Source organism: Schistocerca nitens, chromosome 1 (assembly GCF_023898315.1).
Source record: "Schistocerca nitens isolate TAMUIC-IGC-003100 chromosome 1, iqSchNite1.1, whole genome shotgun sequence".
NCBI classification, from domain to species: Eukaryota; Metazoa; Arthropoda; class Insecta; order Orthoptera; family Acrididae; genus Schistocerca; species Schistocerca nitens.
The window spans coordinates 508,117,153-508,137,031 of NC_064614.1; the positions used below are offsets into that span (position 1 = coordinate 508,117,153).

A 19,879-nucleotide genomic window follows, 5' to 3' on the forward strand; every position below is an offset into this window, starting at 1 on the left:
GCAGTATTGATTTTAATAATAAAAACAACTGTGCAGGCCATACTTAACAACGGCAACTAATGAATAAATAAAAGATTTCAGTGGTCATTCTGTCCAGTTCTCGAGCATTCACTGGTCCCCCGATCTAGTGACGTCTGATGGTACAATCTTCAAAACGTATCTTGCCGCTGTAATTAATTCTCGCGATAAAAATTACGTCCTTGTATTATTATATATTTCCTTAGTTTGACATTTAATTCTTGATTAATTGTCTTGACTGTTTCATCTGCATGTTACTGTCTTGTTTTCAAACTGATTGAAATATGGTAATCTTTTTATCTCTCATTCTAATATGTGAACAGGGATTGAACTACTCATTTGCAAGCTACTTGGATAAGTCATTACTGCTCCTCATAAACAAATAAAATATTATTCTAGGCCCACTCGTGTAATATATTTTGGACAGCATTTTCGTCTTTGTTACTTTTGCTTATAAATCAGCATACATATTTATTATACTTGAATATCCATACATACCAGCACTGTATCAGCATTGGTATCATAAATTTGTTCGGACACAATAGGAGTTTGTGCAGTGGTAGGATTTAATGTTATTTTCCCTAGTGTTTCATGAAATTATCAAATTTTAAGCAGAGCCCTAACTTATTGTTGCGGTTAACGCATCACTTGCAATAGCGCCGCGGGAGTCCAATTTCACGTAATTGTTCGAACAAGCTCGATACTGTATCGAACACTGCGACGTATCGGGAAATCTCGAGCACGTTCGAAGGCGAATATCATTTGCCCATCCCTAGGAAATCTCTCCTACTGCACAGTTCATGCGTATTAAGGAAAAACCAATTCATCGGGTACAGCAGAACTGACTTATTCCTCCGAATGACGGCTCTTGCGTCGCTGTAAAACGAGATCATTGGCCCATAGCTTGTCAAAATTAAAAGGAAAAAAATACTTGCCTCTATGAAAATTCGAATATGGTAATTGCTTATCGCTTAAGATCAACAGACTTGGGAATGGATAATTATATAATGATGTTAAATAATGCCAAAAGTAGCATACTTTTGGGTAAAATCTCAAAAATATCAGCTGTTGATCTCTCACAATAAGGTGAACTCCCTGTGTGGTCTCTTTATTACTGACTAGTTCCAGATCGTGATGACTTTCTGAAGTACTGACTAGTTGTAATTTTTTTCATACAGTTTTGCCTTTACTTCTTTGAAATCGCTGTAATAATTATTGCGAACTGGACCTCGCTAAAGATGTGGTGTTGTGCAACACGCCTTAAACCCAACTGGACAATACCTACTGCATCATGCAGCGTCGTAATCACGGACTGGGTGCATGTGTCGCACGTGAAACTATAGAGACGTTGCATGGGTAATCGTGTGAAAGAGCAAAGAAATACATTTCATCGTTTCCCACAGGCAATCCTTTAAAATGACGCATTGCCTGGCCTCTGATTGGATGAAAGTTGGGAGCATACATTCCACAATAGCGGGACAGCAGGGTCATGGCATCACTTCACTTTTAATGGTTGAGTTTGTCAGTTCACTTTAGGAAGGAATGTTAAGACAATGAGGTTGCTCTGACATGTCCATAGTGCGACAGTGAATTTTTTAATTCTTGTGTAATGTTTGCAGTGTGTCTGCGACGAAGTGTAGTGGCTCGCATTGCATCTTGGCCATAAATTATTCTATCATCACTAAAAATTACGAAATCATATAGGAGATTTAGAAAATCCTCGGTCCTTGTTAGCGTCACGATGAATGTAATCAGCCGACCTACAGCCGTTCGAGATCTTCTGCGAAATGGGCGCTACTACTTCAAAACGCATAAGTGGACAGTAGTTTCGCGACGAGCACCGGAGGTGTACGTGTTCGACTGCAACTCCCACGTGACCCGTTGGGCTGCAACAAGCAGTCCACATCGTCACGTTTTCGAAACCAATTTCTAGTGGAGATGTTGCATTGTCTTCAGACACATAAGGCCGACTGATGGGTGCCACTCGAACTGGAAGTATCCAGTTCGAACACCGCGAGAGTAAGAGAAAGTTTCACCGCCGGTATTTGGATGGTAAGGAGGGGAGAGGTGGTGGCCTAAGGGTCCTGATCATCAGACTTTGTCTCGGAGCCTGCATTGAATTCCAAACCACTCCACAATGTCTCCTGCACTGAGGATATACACTGAAGAGCTAAAGAAACTGATACACCTGCCTAATATCGCGTAGGGTCCCCGCGAGCACGCAGAAGTGCCGCAACACGACGTGGCATGGACTCGACTAATGTCTGAAGTAGTGCTCGAGGGAAATGACACCATGATTCCTGCAGGGCTGTTCCTAAATCCGTAATTGCACGAGGGGGTGGAGATCTCTTCTGAACAGCACGTTGCAAGGCATCCCAGATATGCTCAATAATGTTCATGTCAGGGGAGTTTGTTGGCCAACGAAAGCGTTTAAACTCAGAAGAGTGTTCCTGGAACCTTTCTGTAGCATTTCTGGACGCGTGGGGTGTCGCACTGTCCTGTTGGAATTGCCCAAGTCCATCGGAATGCACAATGGACATGAGTGGATGCAGGTGATCAGACAGGTGCTTACGTACGTGTAACCTGTCAGAGCCGTATCTAGATGTATCAGACGTCCCATTTCACTCCAACTGCACACACCCCACACCATTACAGTGCCTCCACCAACTTGAACAGTCCCCTGCTGACATGCAGGGTCCATGGATTCATGAGGCTGTCTGAATACTGCTACACTCCATACGCTCTACACAATTTGAAACGCCGGCCGCGGTGGCCGAGCGGTTCTAGGCGCTTCAGTCCGGAACCGTGCAACTGCTACGGTCGCAGGTTTGAATCCTGCCTCGGGCATGGATGTATGTGATGTCCTTAGGTTAGTTAGGTTTAAGTAGTTCTAAGTTCTAGGGAACTGATGACCTCAGATTTTGAGTCCCATAGTGCTCAGAGCCATTTGAACCATTTGAACCAATTTGAAACGAGACTCGTCCTACCAGGCAACATGTTTTCAGTCATCAACAGTCCAATGTCGGTGTTGACTGGCCAAGGCGAGGCGTAATGGTTTACATTGTGGAGTCATCAAGTACACGAGAGGGCCTTCGGCTCCGAGAGCCCATATCGATGATGCTTCGTTGAATCGTTCGCATGCTAACACTTTCTGATGGCCCAGAATTGAAATCTGCAATAATTTGCGGAATGCTTGCACTTCTGTCACGGTGAACGGTTCTCTTCAGTCATCGTTAGTCTCGTTCTTGCAGGATCTTTCTCCAACCGCAGCGATGTTGGAGATGTGATGTTTTGCCGGATTCCTGATATTCAGACACACTCATGAAATGATCGTATGGGAAAATCCCCACTTCATCGCTACCTCGGAGATGCTGTGTCCCACTGCTCGTGCGCCGAGTATAACACCTCGTTCAAACTGGCTTAAATAATGATAACCTGCCATTGTAGCAGCAGTAACCGATGTAACAACTCCGCCAGACACATGTTGTCTTAAATAGGCCTTGCCAACCGCAGCGCTGTATTCTGCCTGTTTGCATGTCTCGAATGCGCATGGCTATACCAGTTTCTTTGGCGCTTCAATGTATAACGCTGTTAATGGTGGACCCAACCGTCGGAGGGGAAACTGAGAGCAACGCTCCTATTGACGCTATCCTAGAAAAATAGGCTATGTACCAGCAACGGACTTCGTCCTCTCTTTCATCATCGTGTACTACTAATATGACAGCACATCAAACGCACAGCCGTTACAGCCACCTACACTCAAAATATGCGATCTCCCATGGATCTTGACTACCCCAAATAACTTGTTTCTTCAGAAACAAAATTTTTAAAGAATGTATGAAGCATGTGTCAAGCTAGCAGGGGACATTAACCAGCATGACTGCCTGTTCATTACGAAGATATGAACACTATTACGACGTTATTAAATAGCATCCTATATTTTCTATTGGGTAATTCACTACTCGACAAGACCTGTTCAGAAACGTCTAACAGTGTACCAGCCACGTAAACAAACTGTAAATTTGCGGTAAGGACTATGGGACCAAACTGCTGAGGTCATCAGTCCCTAGTCTTATGCACTACTTAATCTAACTTAAATTATCTTACGTTAAGGACAACAAACACACCCATGCCCGAGGAAGGACTCGAACATCCGACGGGTGGAGCCTCGCGAACCGTGACAAGGCGCCTGAGACCGAACGGCTGCCCCGAGCGGCGGCACGTAAACATGACGTTATTAAAAACACAACACAAAACCGATTTTTTGTATCTTTTACTGGAACACAGAGCGGGCACTCGGAGAAACACAGTTCGTCCACTTGCTGGAGCTGACAGTAAACAAACGGAAACACAATGATAATGCATACCAGTCATTCAGTCAACTGTCTTGGGTGGAAGGCTTATGTGAGTACATTGTACACCAACGAAAATAGGATATACCTACTTATTAATGGCCTACGTAATAAGGGTGAAACCGGTGACGTGTTAGAATACGATATGCATTTATCTTAGAAACGCCAGTCTCCTGTTCAAGCAGTTGGTGCTCACGATTGGAGTCATTGCAGCAAAAGTGAGGTAAATCATTTCAGAGGCTTCATCTATGCGACTGCGCACCATACCGTTGAAACTTCCCGTTCCCTGGAACATTCCAACAAGACTAGAAAACATCCGCCGGGAAGGCGGGTTCTTGTCGGGGTATGGCTCTCGGAAAGAGTTCTTCTGCTTAAGCAGCATTACGCCTACTTCCAACCACAACAAAAGAGAAGCAATGATCACATCGTTCTTAATAAAAGAGTGCCTTTACTGTACACAACACACAGTTTAAAAGTACTATAGTACTATACTACATGTATTCGTATTGTAAATAAAAAACATTACTGCACTGTTATGCAAACTTACATTCTCTCTGTAAAGAATAAAATTACAAGAAATGCAATCGTGTTGGTTGATGTCCTCCTGGTAGCTAAACGTCAGCACAAAAAACTACTTGGGGCAGTCATGACAATTAGCATACGTTATACCAGGTGATCAAAAAGTCAGTATAAATTTGAAAACTTTATAAACCACGGAATAATGCAGATAGAGAGGTAAAAATTGACATACATGCTTGGAATTACATGGGGTTTTATTAGAACAAAAAAAACAAAGTTCACAAAATGTCCGACAGATGGTGCTGGACAGCAAAACGTTTGTGACTGCGCATGACAATCGTGTATAAAAGGAGGTGTAATGAGAGAGAGAATCAGATGCGCCAGCAGTCGCAGCATGTTGACGTTACCTGAAAAGGCGCTTTTAGTGAAGCTGTACTATCAGAATGGGGAATGTGCTAGTTCAGCGTTACGGTCCTATGGCCATAGGAAGGGGATTCGAACGGGTAAAGGTCCGTTGACAAATGCAGCTGTGGCGAGAATGATTTCGAAGTTCGAAGCCACGGGTTGTTTAGACGGTAGACCCCGTAGTGGCCGACCGAGAACAAGACGTAATGTTGCTGAGACAGTTCAGAAGGAAATCGAGACTGTAGCGGGTTCGTCTATGCACGGGGAAGTCAGCGCTTGTCCAGTCGCACGTCGCACCGGCATTCCATACATTACTGTGTGGTTGGCACTTAGGTGTACCCTCCGATGCTATCCGTACAAAATCCATCGGCATCATGAACTGTTAACCTGGCGATTTAGTGAAGCGGAGAGCATGTGCGGTGTGGGCGTTTCAAAAAAAAAAAAAAAAAAAAAAAAAAAAGGTTCAAATGGCTCTGAGCACTATGCGATTTAACTTCGGAGGACATCAGCCGCCTAGAACTTAGAACTAATTAAACCTAACTAACCTAAGGACATCACACACAGCCATGCCCGAGGCAGGATTCGAACCCGCGACCGTAGCGGTCGCTCGGTTCCAGACTTTAGCGCCCAGAACCGCACGGCCACACTGGCCGGCGCGTTTCAAAAGATGGCGGAAGATGACGATTGGTTGAGTAAAGTGTTGTGGACCGACGAAGCTCATTTCACGTTCCGAGGGTCTGCCATCGCCCACAACTGCAGAATTTGGGCTACCGAAAATCCCATAATTGTCGTGGAAACTCCATTGCACGACGATAAAGTCACGGTATGGGTTGGATTTACCACATCTACCGTTATCGGGCCTTTTTTGTTCGAGGAAATGCGTGATTCTGGTTTTGTAACTGCTACCGTGACGGGTGAGAGGTATGCCGATATGTTACAGAATCGCATCATCCCCAGCCTGGCTCATAAACACCTGCTGTAACGTACGATGTTTATGCAGGATGGCGCTCCACCCTATATTGCTAGACGCGTGAAAGATCTCTTGCGCGCGTCGTTTGGTGATGATCGTGTTCAGCCGCCACTTTCGTCTTGCTTGGCCTCCCAGGTCCCCAGACCTCAGTCCGTGCGATTATTGGCTTTGGGGTTACCTGAATTCGAAAGTGTATCGTGATCGACCGACATCTCTAAGGATGCTGAAAGACAACATCCGACGCCAATGCCTGACCATAACTCCGGACATGCTTTACAGTGCTGTTCACAACATTATTCCTCGACTACAGCTATTGTTGAGGAATGATGGTGTACATATTGAGCATTTCCTGTAAAGAACATCATCTTTGCTTTGTCTTACTCTGTTATGGTAATTATTGCTATTCTGACCAGATGAAGTGCCATCTGTCGGACATTTTTTGAACTTTTGTATTTTTTTGGTTTTAATAAAACCTCATTTAATTCCAAGCATGTGTGTCAATTTGTACCTCTATATCTACATTATTCCGTGATTTATTCAGTTTTCAAATTTATACTGACTTTTTGATCACCCGGGATATACCTAAGACACAATTATTGTACGCTGCTGGGAAATGGGCCATTGTGAGCCAAATAAGAACAAAATTTCTGATCACTCGGCTCAACAACCCCTCGCGGTCTCACAGCGTCATAGACTGTTTCTTTTCTTTCCAGTTCTACCACATATTTACGTGTTGCGTTCTCGCCGTGCAACTTTTCTTTCATTTTGTAGACGACACACATTGTTCAACGCGATACTAGCGCTACACGTTTTAAACATAACACAACTTGTGACGGCTCTTCCCACCAATGGACAACCTTTCGCTCAGCACACTAGGTACGCACTCCTTCTGTAGCCCGGTCAGTACATACACGCGACGCCTATGATACAGTTGTCAGCCAATGTAACACTAACTTTTACAGGAGGCTTTTAAATTAGTTTTCCATTAATCTTGAAGGCAGCTAGGAACTGGTCTAGTACATTTTGTTTTCACACTTTCTTTTCTCTAGTCCACTTTTCCAAAACTCCATATTTGAGAGCAGTAACAGGCACAGTCCTGGCGGTGTAGTCGTGCTACTGTGACAGAGAGGAAAGGAGGCTCATTTCACGTCGTCAGACGTCATTACTGGCGGGACTGCATATACAAAAGCAGTAACGTGCGGAAATGGGAGGAGGTGATACCAGAAGACATAAAATTAAATTGCTCTTCCATGAAGCAGGAAAACTCGCTTAGGAAACAGTCAGTGTGATAGTAAAATGCAGAGGAACAGAACAGGCCTGTAGTGCAAGGCCAAGTGACTGACAGGTCGAAATGGCTTCACTCATAGCGAACGACGGAGGTCGTCACGAAAGTTCAGTTGGAGGGCAGGAAGTAAGTCTCAGTAACGTCTGTCCAAAACTGCCTCTTCTGAAACGGCAGTGTAGTCGCCTCGGTAATGTAAGTCAGATCTGTTGCTTGAGATTATCAGTGGGGTACTCAAACCTTGCAGTAACCAGAAAAACGAATTGCACTAGTAACATGAAGTAACGTGAAATATAATTGCTTGTCATGAACACTGGATTGAAAATACGGCTTTCTTGGAAAAGATTTAGTGACGTCAGATAATAAATATGATGCGTTCCGTAACCACTGTAGAATTTTGGTGAGGAGAACACCAAATATTTAGAGCGGCGAGAAGAAAGCAGCAAGCCACTGAAACAAGGCAGTGACTGTGACATCGATTACTGTTGCATTCAGCTTATGAAAGAGGAGGACTAGTATTCACAGTTTGGAAATTTTAGGTAACTTGCACTGTATGAAAATTATGGCAGTCAATTTGCACAAAGAAAACTGCTAGTAAATCGGAATTGCAGAAGAAAGAAAGATTACGGTTTTTAACGTTTCGTTGACGAATAGGTCTGAAGATTTCTACTTCCAGAAGGACAATCGCTTGAGGCATTGCACAGACAGCAAAATAAATGAAACTGAGATTAAAAATGACACGTACACTGTCTGCTCAAAAGTATCCCGACACCTATTAGTGGACATTAATATGGCTGTCATGACCCTGTCATGCTGCAAACTGAGATTAACGATTAACGTTCCGAACTGTTCCTCTGCTGTACGCAGTACACAACGCCGTAAAACGTATTCCTATCCTTCCGCATTTTAGCAATTTCTTCAGCGCTATAAGGCGACTACAAACTAACCACAAAAACATCCCCATACCGTAACACCACCTGCTCCGTACTTCACTGTTGGCTTTGCACGTGATGGCAGGTAGCGTTCTCCAAGCATTCTACAAACCCAAACCCTTCCATCGGGTTACCACAGGTTACAGCATCATTCATGATTCCCAGTCATTCGTTCCCAGTCATCCACAGCCCAGTGGCGTCGGTCTTTACGATGCCTCAAGCGTCACTTAGCACTGACAACAGAAAGGTATGCGAGACGTTCGACCATTGTACCCGTGTTGTTAACTCCCTACGAACAGTCATTGTGGCAGCTAGACTTCGCCGGCAGCTGTGGCCGAGCGGTTCTAGGCGCTTCAGTCCTGAACCGCGCTGCTGCTACGGTCGCAGGTTCGAATCCTGCCTCGGGCATGGATATGTGCGATGTCCTTAGGTCAGTTAGGTTTAAATAGTTCTAAATTCTAGGGGACTGATGACCTCAGATGTTAAGCCCCATAGTGCTCAGAGCCATTTGAACCATTTTTTAGCTAGACGTCTGGTAGCACTTTGGAAGTCACAAGTGATTTCTTCCGCTGGTTTCATGCTATTTTTCACAGACAACTACCGCAATGCTCGACGATCTCTGCCCGCCAGTACGTGAGGTCTGCCTGGCCCCAAGTTAGCTGTGTTTTTTCCTTCTCGTTTCCAATTAACTAACACATCACCAACAGTTGACTCATAGAGCTTTAGGGTTGAAATGTCCCTCATGGATCTGTTACCTAAGAAACAGCCAATGACTAGTCCACGCTGGAAGCCACAGAGCTGACCTCACGCTCTCCTTTTATACTGGCAGGTCCATTTCTCGCGACATATAGCGGCCGATTCCTCAGTACACAGGGGTGTCCGGAAACTTTTGATCAGATGGTATAGCTCTTTTGGAAAACGTGACAAACTTTTCCAAAGTAAGCCTCCAATATGTACCAAATAAAATGTTTACAGTCAAGTTTGTGAGTAATTTTGATTTCTCGGAGTGGACATGGACTTTAAATGTGAATACAATTCAAAAACTGAGGATTGTTGCTCTATCAATCGAGAAATGCACAGTGTAGATAAATAAAAAGGACCATTCCGTGTCAACTCACCTAGGCCTCCGTGCTCGACCATCACAAACTTCGTCAATACTAACCCCAAGAGCGACTTTGCGCAGAGCGAGCGTTAATTCCGGGTGCCTTCGAGCTTTTCTATCTCCGAAAATATTTTTTGAAAGAAATGAAATGTGGCCATCTTGTTCGGTTTCATGCGTTCACTTAAGAAGGATAATGAAAAGAATTTCAATGGCCATATTCGGCCCGAAAAATTAGATAAGGTCGCCCGAAATAATTGGTACCAGAAAAAAATTCAAAGTTTGGCTTCTTATATCTCGGGGACAAAATGACGAACGTGAAAGTTGGCATGCAGTGATCTAACGACACCAAGTTCTCAGATGCAAACTTTCGTTATGTACCACTTTCCAGAACTTAATAACTGAAATGCGATATTGAAGATTTTATAAAATGATAAAAAATGCTGAATTTTCAATCTGATTTCGCAAAAAGCAGTGTTCTGTAAAACTTTCCAAACAGAGATCATTAGAAAGAACATGATTCTAACAGCTAAAAAACTATATCTGATTATCCAACGCGAGCTAACAATGCTACATAATCTGAAATAAAGTTGGAAGCGCACCCGCGGCACGAAAAAAATATAAGCTTTGGAATCTATTCCTCGTATAGTAAACGCTTACAGAACACGAAACTTAATATGCCAGTAGCACAAGAATGTGGAATACAAAATTTCATTCACCGACTGTTTTTCAACAATCTGCAAATGCGTCGAAAAGATGACGATTTTTGTGAAAATGTAAAACTAGGATGTATTCGACACGTCTTTTACAAATGCTGTTTTCTACTACAGCTTCAAAACCTGTCTCATTCGAAACAATGTGTTTTTACCCAACATCCTCCCCCCCCCCCCCAAAATCCCCCCTGATCGCCTCGCCCCGGAACAGTGGGTTTAATTTCCAACATGGGCTGTCAGTGCTACATAAAATGTGGCAGAGATCCGGAAGACTCAGCATGTCAATTAAGTTTCAAATTTAGCTTCTTACATCACGTTGATTAAAGGCATAATAAACATGAAACTTTAGACACAACAACTTAGCAACGTAAGGTTTTCCAATATAAAATATCATTCACGTATTGCTTTCTAAATTTCTACAAAATCAGTGTAAAATTTATTTTATTTTTTGTTAAAGTTACAGAAATAGATCAAAAGTCATTCAGTTTGCTTTTAAAAAATTTGTTTCCCATTATTGATTTCAAACTAATCACAATTGGACAGAGCGCTTATTCAGGCATGCCTAAAAGCGCGTTTGGTTTTCCAGTGAGCGCTAATACTATCTGAAGATGACGGAGCAATAGGCTGCATTTCAGCAGCCTATTTGTATTGTCTGTGTCACGTTGCAATTGGTTTTTGTTCTTAAACTGGCATAGTATTGGTCCATGGAGACATTAGCACTGCCGGTTTAAGAACGCGCCCCGACAACCCTGAGGCCATAGGGGTCACGCCCGATAGCTGTGCAATACCAGCCCCAGGTTCACAGAATTGTAGTTTGCTTTCTCAATTTAGTTCCAAAGACTTGGGACAATACCTGTCTGCTTGCAAAGCCATTTGCTAAGTATCTTATACCGATTCTCAAATCTAATGATATTTGGTATTGGATAACCCTATGTTGTTAAGTTGTTGTGTCCAAAGTTTCATGTTTGTCATGCCTTAAATCATCGAGATATAAGAAGACAAATTAAAATCTTTATTCACATTGCGAATTTTCCGGGTACTCTGCCTCAGTTTATGTAGTATTGATAGCCCATTTAGAAAATTGAACCCACTGTTCTGAGGCGGTCAGGGGTGGGGCTTAAAACACATTGTTTCGAAAGATACTGGTTTTGAAACTTTAATATCAAATGGTTCAAATGGCTCTAAGCACTATGAGACTTAACTTCTGAGGTCATCAGTCCCCTAGAACTTAGAACTACTTAAACCTAACTAACCTAAGGACATCACACACATCCATGCCCGAGGCAGGATTCGAACCTGCGACCGTAGCGGTCGCGCGATTCAAGACTGTAGCGTCTAGAACCGCTCGGCCACTCCGGCCGGCAAACTTTAATAGAAAAAAACAGAATTGGTAAAAGGAGTGTCGAATATAACCTATTTTCACCTTTTCACAAAAATCGTCACCTCCTCGACGAATAAGCAGATTATGGGAAAATAGTAGGTGAACGAAATTTTGTATTGCACATTCTTGTGTTACCGGCATATTAAGTTTCATATTCAGTAAGCGTTTTCTCTACGAGGAAAAGATTCTTTCAGAGCCGCAATTTTCGCGCCCAAATTTGATTCATATTCTCTAGCATTGTTAGCCTGCGTTGGATAATCAAATACACTTTTCAGCTGTTAAAATCATTGTCTTTCTAATGATCCCTATTTGGAAAGTTTTATAGAACACTGTTTTTTGCAAAATCAGATTGAAAATATAGCATTTTTTTATCTTTTTACAGAATCTTCAATTTCGCATTTCATTATTCATTGCTAGGGAGTGGTACACAAACGAAACTTTGTATCTGATAACATTGTGTCTTTAGGTTACTACATGCGAACTTTCATGTTTGACATTTAGTCCCAGAGATATAACAGTTTGAATAATTTGAAATTTTTTCCGGCAATTTGTCCAAAATTTTCTTGTTGAATATGGCTCGGAAAATTCTTTTCATAATTATTCTTACGTGAATGCGTAACATTGTACAAGATGGCCGCATTTCATTATTGCCGGAGATATAACAGCTCAAAGTCGCCAGAAATTCATGCTCTCTCAGCGTAAAGTCGCGCATGGAATCAAACTAGAGACCATATCGCGATCAATAGTGTTTCGACGCGCGTTAAATTTTACTAATGTTCAGCAGGGCCATGGACAAATGTTCATATAAAATTTCGTCGAAATCTGTGATGATCGAGCACGAAAATATTCCGAAATTAGGCGATTTGACATGGAGTGACCCAAAAAGAAACAGTAAGACTGCAACAAAAATATAGAACCGACGATTAGATGTAATTGTAAGTGTAATAAAAAATGAAATGGAGCTAGGCTAGATATATACCAAGAATAATGGATGATCGATCGAGCAACATGGCTTCCATAACATAAAAAAGACCAAGACGCGCGGGGTAGCCGCCACGATTCGTGGCCCCCCCTCCTCCCTGCCCCTCTCCCCACCCCCCCGCCCCACCGTCGGAGGTTCGAGTCCTCCCTCAGGCATGGGTGTGTGTGTGTGTGTGCGTTGTCCTTAGTGTACGTTAGTTTAAGTTAGATTAGGTAGTGTGTAAGCCTAGGGACCGATGACCTCAGCAGTTTGGTCCCATAGGAACTTACCACCACTACCAAAGACCGAGAGGTCGACCTAATGAATATTAGACAGCATAAAACACGCACGATATAGCTGAAGACCGTAAAATTAATGGGGAAGTCTGTGTGAGGTTTGTATCCAACAATGGATATGAAATAGCCTTTGTTGGTATAGCTATGTCACACACAACCTCGGCGGCCACTGATGACAAACATTTTTAATATTCAGAAGTATTTCGTTTCGATTTTTCTGTCTGTCGACTCATATCTCTCCTAACTTTCAAATTCTGGTGTTTAAAATATTGTACGCCTGAAGCTGTTGACTTTGGTGACATGCAGAGAGCTGAAAAACTAAATTTCATATGTCCACGTATGTGGATGTGATGGTCAACTGACATTCTACTAGAAGAATGTGAAGGAGACTGAAATGGCGCTTTGTTGCACAATATTACAATACATACCTGAGACAGTGGGGAAGAGGCGTTCCAAAGTATACTTCGGCACTGTCGAATCTAGTGGAAACAGAACAAGTAGGAATATAAATTTCAGCTCAGGGGACATTTCGTTGCCGTAATTTCATGTATTAAGTAGACAGCTCCAGTTAACTAAGGATCACAGTTCTGACTGGAATTCTGCAATAAGTGCTGTGTTTTTGTATTGCACTGCCTGGTGCCAGTAAACAAGTCCAAGGCAGCCGGCCGTTACGGCGTAAAAGACGCACTACTTTCGCCGGCCTTTCGTGTGACGTAACGATGACGACAGCAGAGAAAGTCTCCAGCTCCAGTGGCCTCGCAGCCTCCCGTTGGTGCAGGCCAATCCGCGGCCTCAGAAACTACTGCGTCACTCCAGGCTCCTCAATGTAGGCCACTTTCTGCAACCACTGAACACTCTTGCTCACACATTTCAAAGTTTATAAACCGTCTTCAGTGTACAGCGTATTTCACAGAATGAGATATTTTGGCTTTTCATCTTACCCAGAGATGAATAATTTGTTAAAAATATTCTGAAGGTTTCGAAATGAATGTTTGTTTTTAGCACGAGAAACAAAAAATTGAAAACTAACATTCGCTGCGCCAATCAGAAAGAAACAACATAAAAGCATTCTTTGATGCAGGGGATTAAGTATTCCAACACCACGAAAAAATTATCAGATCATATTCATGGCTGCACGGGGACTTGCGCTAAGGTGAACGAAACATGTTCAGTCACAAGAAATATTGTATCACACCGGCGTTTTTCTTTTCAGAACTGATGGAAGTAAACTATATTAGTAACATAAATTTATAAAAAATGTATTGAAGGTATATGATGTTGATACAAAAACTAGGAATTAACTGTAGTGAAGATAGATTAAAGCAGAGTAATATTGAGGACAACGTATCTGAAGCACAGGAAATAGTCTTGTCCTTGAAAGAAAACTAAAAACTTCTCCATTACGTGGTAGTATGAAATCTGGGACAATTTTTAACACTAAGAGACACGACGAAGCTGCGTTCACAGTTTTGCTGTGGAGAACAAATGCTATTTTCTTACTACACTTCTTCCGCTCAGTTGTGTTTATTGTTTTAATTTATTTTCATTCAATTTCGAAGATTTGTGCTTCATCTTGTGGCTCTTTAGCACTGTTATCGAAGTGATGTTTCTCACGACACGAGTAAGCTGTTAATTTACTCCAGTTTCCTCCAGTGTGGTAAATAGTAAGACTCGCAGTTTTTAATTGTTTTTACCACCGGTTGTTCAAGTTATTTTCACAGTGACACCACTGTAAGAAATTGTCGTCATAACAATTTAGTCGCATAGGTAAGTAGGTGGTGACATACAGTGTTGTCCAACGATTAGGGGGTAAACGACAAACCTCTTCGAGCCGGCCACTGTGACCGAGCGGTTCTAGTCGCTTTAGTCCGCAACCGCGCTGCTGCTACGGTCGCAGGTTTGAATCCTGCCTCGGGTATGGATGTAAGAGATGTCCTAAGGTTAGCTAGGTTTAAGTAGTTCTAAGTCTAGGGGACTGATGACCTCAGATGTTAAGTCCAATAGTGCTTAGAACCATTTGAACCATTTGACAGACCTCTTCACAGCGTTTTATGGACTGAAGGCACAGCACTATTGACAGTTGTAAGCTGCACAGCATACTTGTTAAGCTCTGCACCATCCGCAGTGCCAGTTAAGACTGCCTAATTGTCATGCATCAGTCGTGTGTCATTTATTATCAGAATGTGGGATCGTTACGAAGTCAGTCATAGCACTACGTTGCAAATGTATCTCAATAGCTCTACATGCTTAATGAAGGTGTCTCAAACACCAAATATAGGTCAGAAAGTACTAAATGGCAACCCCCTTCAGTAGATTTAGCTATAATGTGTTCCTGGTATCCGTTACTATTACTTCACGTCACTGAGAGCATGCATCCAGTGTGCAATTAATAGTAAAGAGGAAGCGGGCAGAGAGGGGGAGGGGAGGAGGAAGGAGATAGGAAGGGAGAAACTAACAAGTATCACAGGTGCCTGCTACGTGTCAAAAATAACCCCTAGATTTTGTCGCATTTTCAAGGAAAAACCATGAGACGGCGCTAATGATTCAGCGAGCCGAATGGTTTTCCCTTGCTGGCGGCTGTAGCTCGATTTCGTTAAGAGCCGAATAGAACGGTGACAGGATAAGCTCGAACAACACCACGGGCTGATAAGTTCTCCTCTGTTTGTGAGCAAATAACTGCCTGCGATATGTCGACGATGCTTCCTCGTGTCAGCGACTTGGTCACTCCCAGCCCACAGTGGACAGATTCTGTGATGCTGCAACGTTCAGGACATTTAGCAGAAACTGGCTCTGTATAATTGCGAATAAAAGTAGCAGACTAATAACTGGAACTGGCTCTGTATAATTACGAATAAAAGTAGCAAACTAATACTCTACTGGTAAGTCAATATTACTCAAAAAGTGCGTGTATGAAGCAACATAAGGAGATACTTTCGCCACACTTCATTCGCAATGGGAGAAGGAAAGGGAGGTTGAAATGACAGCATGAAGTACTCTCGAGCATGCGCTGTGGCCATGGTTAGACGAGTATCGATGTACATGTACACTGATTTACCTTCCACATCAAAATCCATCTATCACAGTTCGAAGGCTGGCGTATGATTAGTACAGAAGCATCAGATTGATGATTTAAAGTGTAAGTTAATCACCAGTTTAGTGTTCTCATGCGTAACACATCGCGTTTCGAGAATTTATTCCCATTTGCGAGTGTTGTGATGGTTTACATTTTTTAAAATATGATTTACATCTCTCTTTTTCTGAAGTTATCTTTTAATGTTCTCAAAGTACATGCCTCCTTCATCACGTAGAAATTCTCACTCACTCAACGTATCATTCACAGTACTTTTTTAATTAAAAAAACCGTAACTACAGCAGTAACTTTAATATTGAAATTATTGTTGATCTGGTTGCAGGCTTTCAAGAAACATGGTGGATAAAAACTTATAGGAAGATGATATCTCTGACAACTTCCGATGTTTCGACGGGTGAACTCCACGTCGCTTTCAAGCTTTTGCGTTGGTACCGGTCATCCGGTGGAATGTAACGACACAGAACTTATGGCGTGGACTTCCAGCTATTGGAATAGTGTTATTACGAAATAGTTGAGATTAAATTAGCAAGTAACCTTATAAATACATATAAAGGTTTTTGCTTTGAATTCTGCTCCTCCCTGGTCAATTAGGAGAGGAACAGAGCTAAATCTACTTGGTCACCAGTGGTAATTAATATTTACTATCGGTATCGTCCGACGTTGGTCATCGTTGGATGCGTTGCCTTTCTGTATATGACATATTATGGTCCTCGCTTTGTCCTGATAACGATGTCCTCCTGACCAATCCCTGCCCGAAGATTCGAACGGGGGACTATTTTACCTCCGGAATATTTTACCCAAGAGGACGCCATCATCATTTAACCATACAGTAAAGCTGCATGCCCTCGGGAAAAATTACGGCTGTAGTTTCCTCTTCCTTTCAACCGTTCGTAGTACCAGCACACAAAGGCCGTTTTGGTTAGTGTTACAAGGTCAGATCAGTCAATCATCCAGACTGTTGCCCCTGCAACTACTGAAAAGGTTGCTGCCCCTCTTCAGGAACCACATGTCTGGCCTCTCAACAGATACCCCTCCGTTGAGGTTGCACCTACGATACGGCTATTTGCATCGCTGAGACACGCAAGCCTATCCACCTACGGCAAGGTCCATGGTTCACGGAGGGTTCATGGGGGCAGCGGAACGGATTGGACATTGTCTTGAAAGGAGGATATAACATGAATATCAACACAAGCAAAACGAGGATAATGGAAGGTAGTCGAATTAAATCGGGTGATTCTGAGGGTATTAGATTAGGAAATGAGACGCTTAAAGTAGTAAATGAATTTTACTATTTTGGGATCAAAATAACTGATGATGGTCGAAGTAGAGAGGATATAAAGTGTAGACTGGCAATGGCAAGGAAAGCGTTTCTGAAGAAGAGAAATTTTTTAACATCGAGTATAGATTTGTCAGGAAGTCTTTTCTGAAAATATTTGTACGGTGTGTAGCCATGTATGGAAGTGGAACGTGGACGACAAATAGTTTGGACAAGAAGAGAATAGAAGCTTTCGAAATGTGGTGCTACTGAAGAATGTTGAAGATTAGATGGGTAGATAACACAACTAATGAAGAGGTATTGAATAGAATTAGGGAAAAGAGAAATTTTTGCCACACCTTGACTAGAAAAAGGGATCGGTTGGTAGGACATGTTTTGTGGCATCAAGCGAACACCAATTAAGTATTGGAGGGCAGCGTGGAGGGTAAAAATCGTAGAGGGGGACAAAGAGAGGAATACACTAAGCAGATTCAGAAGGATGTAGGTTGCAGTAGGTACTGGGAGATGAAGAAGCTTGCACAGGATAGAGTAGCATGGAGAGCTGCATCAAACCAGTCTCTGGACTGAAGACCACAACAACAACAACAACATGGTCCTCGCCGACTACCGATGGTTTAAATTTCCTGGAACTGCGCTCTCTAGCAGCACTTGTGCCTTGAAAGTGATTGAGTGTACAACTGTCAAAATATCAGCGATAGCTGAAGACTTCACCAGGCTGCACTCTCGTAGGTTATCAGAAGACTTTATACGCCAGAAAAATCTCTCTAGACCACTTTACACGCCGGGAGAAATTCTAATTTCACAATATAGATGAAATAAGCACCAAATTAAATTATATTATTTAGTAACAATCCCTAAAAACATTGTTGGGTAGTGTAATAGCTCTTAAGCCGCAGCAGATCTACGACCTTTCTTAGCCAGTCCCGCAATATTTTATTCACTTCTTAACAAAGCCTGGAAGGTTGTCGGGTACACCCACGCCCACGAATGGATTTCCCCGAAATGAGTACACACACGCAACCACTGTGGCCTTGACCGAGACTCACCTTCTTCGGCGGACAGCTCCTCGCCAGCGGCAGCCGCTAGCAGCAGCAGGAGGAAGGGAAGCTGCAGCAGCCGCAACAGCGTCTTCCCCTCGGCTACGTCGTCCATCGCGGTCCCCAGCCGCCGGCCGTATGTCCACTGCGCCCGGCTGCTCCACCGCCAACGCCACCGCCACCGCCGCACCAGGGCCTGCTTCACACACTGCTTTCGCGCCTTTCCCTTCGCCTTCGCCTTCTCCTTTCCCTTTCTCCGTAGCTGTTGCGTCACCACGGTTACGGCCGCCCTCGCGGGGAAAGTGGACCACACCACACACTCGACAACTGTTGCGTCTGCTGTTTATGGTTGCCGCACTTTCTTCAGTCCCCTCTCTTATCGGCGCCTGCCAGCAGCCACTGACACACGTCACTGCAGGGACGTTGTTGTTGTCATGAGTCCGAACGTTTGTTTGATCGAACTGTCCACTATAGTCTGACTTTTCGTGCGTGCATAGCTAGTACCTCTCCCTACATTCATTTTAAACCTCTTACCGTATTCAAATTTCCCTCCCCAATTTCCATCCCAATAATTCCTTCTATTACCAAATTAGCGGTTACTTGATGCCTTAGAACGCGTCATATCAACATATCCCTTCTTTTAGTTAAAATCTCTTTTCTTCCAATTTCATTCACCACCTCTTCATTCGTTACTGAATCTACCCATCCAATCGTCAGCATTCTTCATTAACACCACAGACCAGAACATTCAATCCTCTTCTTGTCTATATCGTTTATCGAGCAAGGTACAGTTCAACGTAAGTCTGCGACCAAAACAAATACTTTCAGAAAGAAATTCCTAATACGAAAATTTATGTTACATGTTAGTATGTAACGTAGTGTTCGAATATACCTGCCATATCTTTTTCTGTTAGCTCTATAAAATTTATGATATTTATGTGACTGTATACTGAACATAACGCATGTTGTTAGCTGCATTAATTGCCCAGTCTTGTTGAGCTGTATGTTTTTTAAAGATGTTGCTGTCTGGTGACTGGACTCTACATAGCATTACTTCAGCTGCATAAAGGTAAGACCATTCGCCATTCCTATTAGTTTTGCAAAGGGTGATCAGCTTTTTTCGTTTTTTAAAAAGAACAATACACGATAAAAATATTAGTGTATTTGTACTTAATTCAGTCTGTATTAAGCATATAATCCTTGTCTTTTCTTGTGCGTTTTAACAAAAACTGTATTTGCGAGATCCATTTACAATATCTCTACTCATGTTTTAATGCCACATACCATGATGAAAAAGATCTGCTTCAGCTTATGATGAACACTTATTTATGATCCAACTAATTTCGCAGCTTTAGAGCCACACAGTCAGGGATTCATCTGTATACAAACAAGAGCAAAACACATAAAAATCCTGTTTCGGTTAAAATGTAGTTGAACTATACGCGTAACTACATAGCTAAATTATATAGTCACATTTATTCCATAATTTATTTCGAACGATAACCTGTGGTTGAACCAACATTCTTTGTCCAATTGTAACAAAAGTG

At 42.6% G+C, this 19,879-nt stretch overlaps 1 protein-coding gene across 1 annotated transcript in view; it reads right to left on the reverse strand.

Moving 5' to 3' along the window:
* The window catches only part of LOC126257374 (uncharacterized), a 98,694-nt gene extending 80,242 nt beyond the window's left edge, over window positions 1-18,452 (reverse strand). Inside the window, exon 1 of the mRNA XM_049955562.1 lies at window positions 18,342-18,452. Within this exon, the coding sequence (XP_049811519.1) occupies window positions 18,342-18,447 (106 nt within the window). The 5' untranslated portion in view covers window positions 18,448-18,452. The remainder of the gene's footprint in view (window positions 1-18,341) is intronic.
* Window positions 18,453-19,879: the final 1,427 nt, after the last annotated feature.